Genomic DNA, 2,765 nt, shown 5'->3' with positions numbered 1-2,765 from the left:
AAAAATAACCAAAGTTATTTAAAATGCAAATAACTTTGCATTTTAAATAACAAAGTCTTATTAAAAATCTTAGGACACAATATGAACCATTTCAAATGGTTTCATTGTTGTATACCCATCCAGTCAGTTTTACAGTGGCCACTTTCTGTTTGTTTCTCTCGATTGACAGGAAAACATGCCAAGACTTTAAAACTGGAACACTGAACCATGATTTTTGTGTACATTTGTAGTCCTATCCAAATGGGTTTATACTAGAGATGTGCCGATCAGGTTTTTTCCTGCCGATTCCGATCACCCATGAGGGCCCGATATCGATCACCGATACCGATCACATAATTATTATTTTTTTAATCATAAGCACTACGGTTACAAAAAAGGAACCATGAATTCACCTTAATTTAGATAAAAGCTTATAAATTGCTTTTTCCAAGAAAAAAACAAAACAAAACAGGCATTGTGCAAATTGTACTGCTATCAATAATACTATCTTTAGCAGACTGAAAACATATGAAGGCTCTGAAGAGGCTAAATAATGTAAAGAGCCAAAATAAAACCTCTCAACATTGCCAAAAGATTCAAGTATAAAACTTAACATTCAAAGGCAAATACAGGATCCATTACAATAAACAATCCKGAGWTAYTGAATGAAAACTTCCTGATAGCATGGCGGCTAGCTGATTACTGCTAGTTCTGAGTGGCTGTTTCTGACTGAGCGGAGTAATTATGCAGAACTGGGAGAAGATCGATTATTATTTTTTCAGAGATTATCTGTCTCATGTTAGAACAGCGAAAGTTTCTTCCCCATTCACTCAGTGCGTTATAGTTTCACATCGCTTAGAATTTGTTGCTGCGCGTTTGCGCAGTGTGAAGGAAAGAGGAGACCAGCTGCACAGGCAGGCTGTGAAATTAGATGCAGGTGATTGGTTTGTGTGATCGGCAACAAGAGACCGTGATCGGCGATCACCGATCATACACTTTTTCACGGAAATCGGCCGATTATGATCAGTGGCCAATCGATCGGCACACCTCTAGTTTATACTGATATTATTTCAAACAATTCAAAATGCCAAACTCTTCCCTTCCACAAAATTCTAACCAAGTGTTTGTGGTAAAAGAGAAAACAGGCGCTTCTACCCTGATCATTTGTTTTTACCCTGACAAATACAGTCAAAACAATGACTGGGGTATTAATGACCCCAGAAAAGTTCCCTGGTTACTGAAAACTGGAGTACTTTTCTACACACCAATGCCTACATACATGCAAGAAAGCAGCTCTTGAAAACCTGCCCATAGTGAGGTTGGTTACCCAAACATGGTTTATTTTTTGCCCAGCAGTTTTCAGAGTGTAGGTCCACCTTTTACTGCCATTGATTCATTATATTTACAATAAAACAGTAAACAACTGCTGTTTAGATTAACATGGGTACTCTCCCAAAGAATATGGAAAAAAATTACAATTAGTAGGCGAGTGACTGAGTAGAAGATGATCCATCAGTGTGAACTCTCCTCAATGTTTACATAGGGGAAGAATGGCCATCATCAGGTTGCTAGACGACCTGTGCAGCAAGAGGAAACAGGATGTTTAAATAGACACTGGTTGCTTTTTTTTTTTTTTTTTTTTTTTTTTTTTTTTACAGACCAAAAGATCATATCTACTAATGTGACAAACTTCTCGCCNCCTGTGCAGCAAGAGGAAACAGGATGTTTAAATAGACACTGGTTGCTTTTTTTTTTTTTTTTTTTTTTTACATTACAGAAGATCATATCTACTAATGTGACAAACTTCTCGCCAAATGCTGAGGCGCTTTGTTTGTGAAAGCTAAGCGTTTAGATAGAGCCGCCACTCCAAAAAGTCAGTGGGATTGCCCTGCGTGTTTTTTTCTCTTCTTTTTCTGCCGTATCTAAATATAAGACGGTGACAAATAGTCCAAATAGCCTACAGTAGCAACCCAACTGTGATGTGGGGGTGGTGCGGCTCTATCTCCAAAAGTCTCCTCTGTTGGATCCGGAGTGCGTCAAGAGAAGGTCGCAGAGTGCCTCAGCTGCCGCGCGCGGCCGACTTTCCCCCTTTCAGCTCGTTACCATGAAGAGACAAAACGCCAGGACACTCGCCCTCATCGTCAGCATCCTCACCTACCTGGTGGTCGGGGCGGCCGTCTTCGAGACCCTGGAGTCCAAACAGGAGAAAAGTCACAAGAGGAGGCTGGACGCCAGGAAGTACGAACTCATGCGCAAATTTAACTTGACCAAAGCGAACTTCGAGGAGCTCGAGCTCGTCGTTTTACAGCTCAAACCTCACAAAGCCGGAGTCCAGTGGAAATTCGCGGGCTCCTTTTACTTCGCCATCACTGTGATCACGACCATAGGTGAGCACAGGTGAAACGAGCCTTTCGGGGTGTCCCCCTAGAGTATCTCTTTATTTATTGTCGTGGTTTGTTTGTTAAAGAGGTATTTCATGGATTACTCACGTCGCGCGCAGGTAAGACGGCGACTTCCCAGATTCAAACATTCTTTGATGTTTTCTGAGGTTAGAAAGGTGAATGTTTGCTTTTCAGCGTCTTTTCTGACTGACGTTTAGAGTTTGAGAACTAAAATCAGCGACTTTACGCAGAAAATTAAGGATTCTAATAATTAAAGTAATATTTGCCTTCAGTTAGAGGAATAAAGTTAACACAGGAATAACGGTGGATTATTCAATATAACCAAATAAATCCTGACTTCGGGAAGTAAATAAATTAGATATACCAACTAAATGTGTTTATATA

The 2,765-nt window shown here is 40.2% G+C and overlaps 1 protein-coding gene across 1 annotated transcript in view; it reads left to right on the top strand.

The window, feature by feature from the left end:
- Positions 1-1,796: 1,796 nt before the first annotated feature.
- The window catches only part of kcnk3b (potassium channel, subfamily K, member 3b), a 12,038-nt gene continuing 11,069 nt past the window's right edge, over positions 1,797-2,765 (top strand). The window contains exon 1 of the mRNA XM_008398858.2: positions 1,797-2,366. Within this exon, the coding sequence (XP_008397080.1) occupies positions 2,084-2,366 (283 nt within the window). The 5' untranslated portion in view covers positions 1,797-2,083. The remainder of the gene's footprint in view (positions 2,367-2,765) is intronic.

The sequence above is a fragment of the Poecilia reticulata genome, linkage group LG22, assembly GCF_000633615.1.
Source record: "Poecilia reticulata strain Guanapo linkage group LG22, Guppy_female_1.0+MT, whole genome shotgun sequence".
Classification (NCBI taxonomy): Eukaryota; Metazoa; Chordata; class Actinopteri; order Cyprinodontiformes; family Poeciliidae; genus Poecilia; species Poecilia reticulata.
Note: the sequence above shows the minus strand (reverse complement) of the source record. Positions and strands in the feature narration are given on the sequence as shown.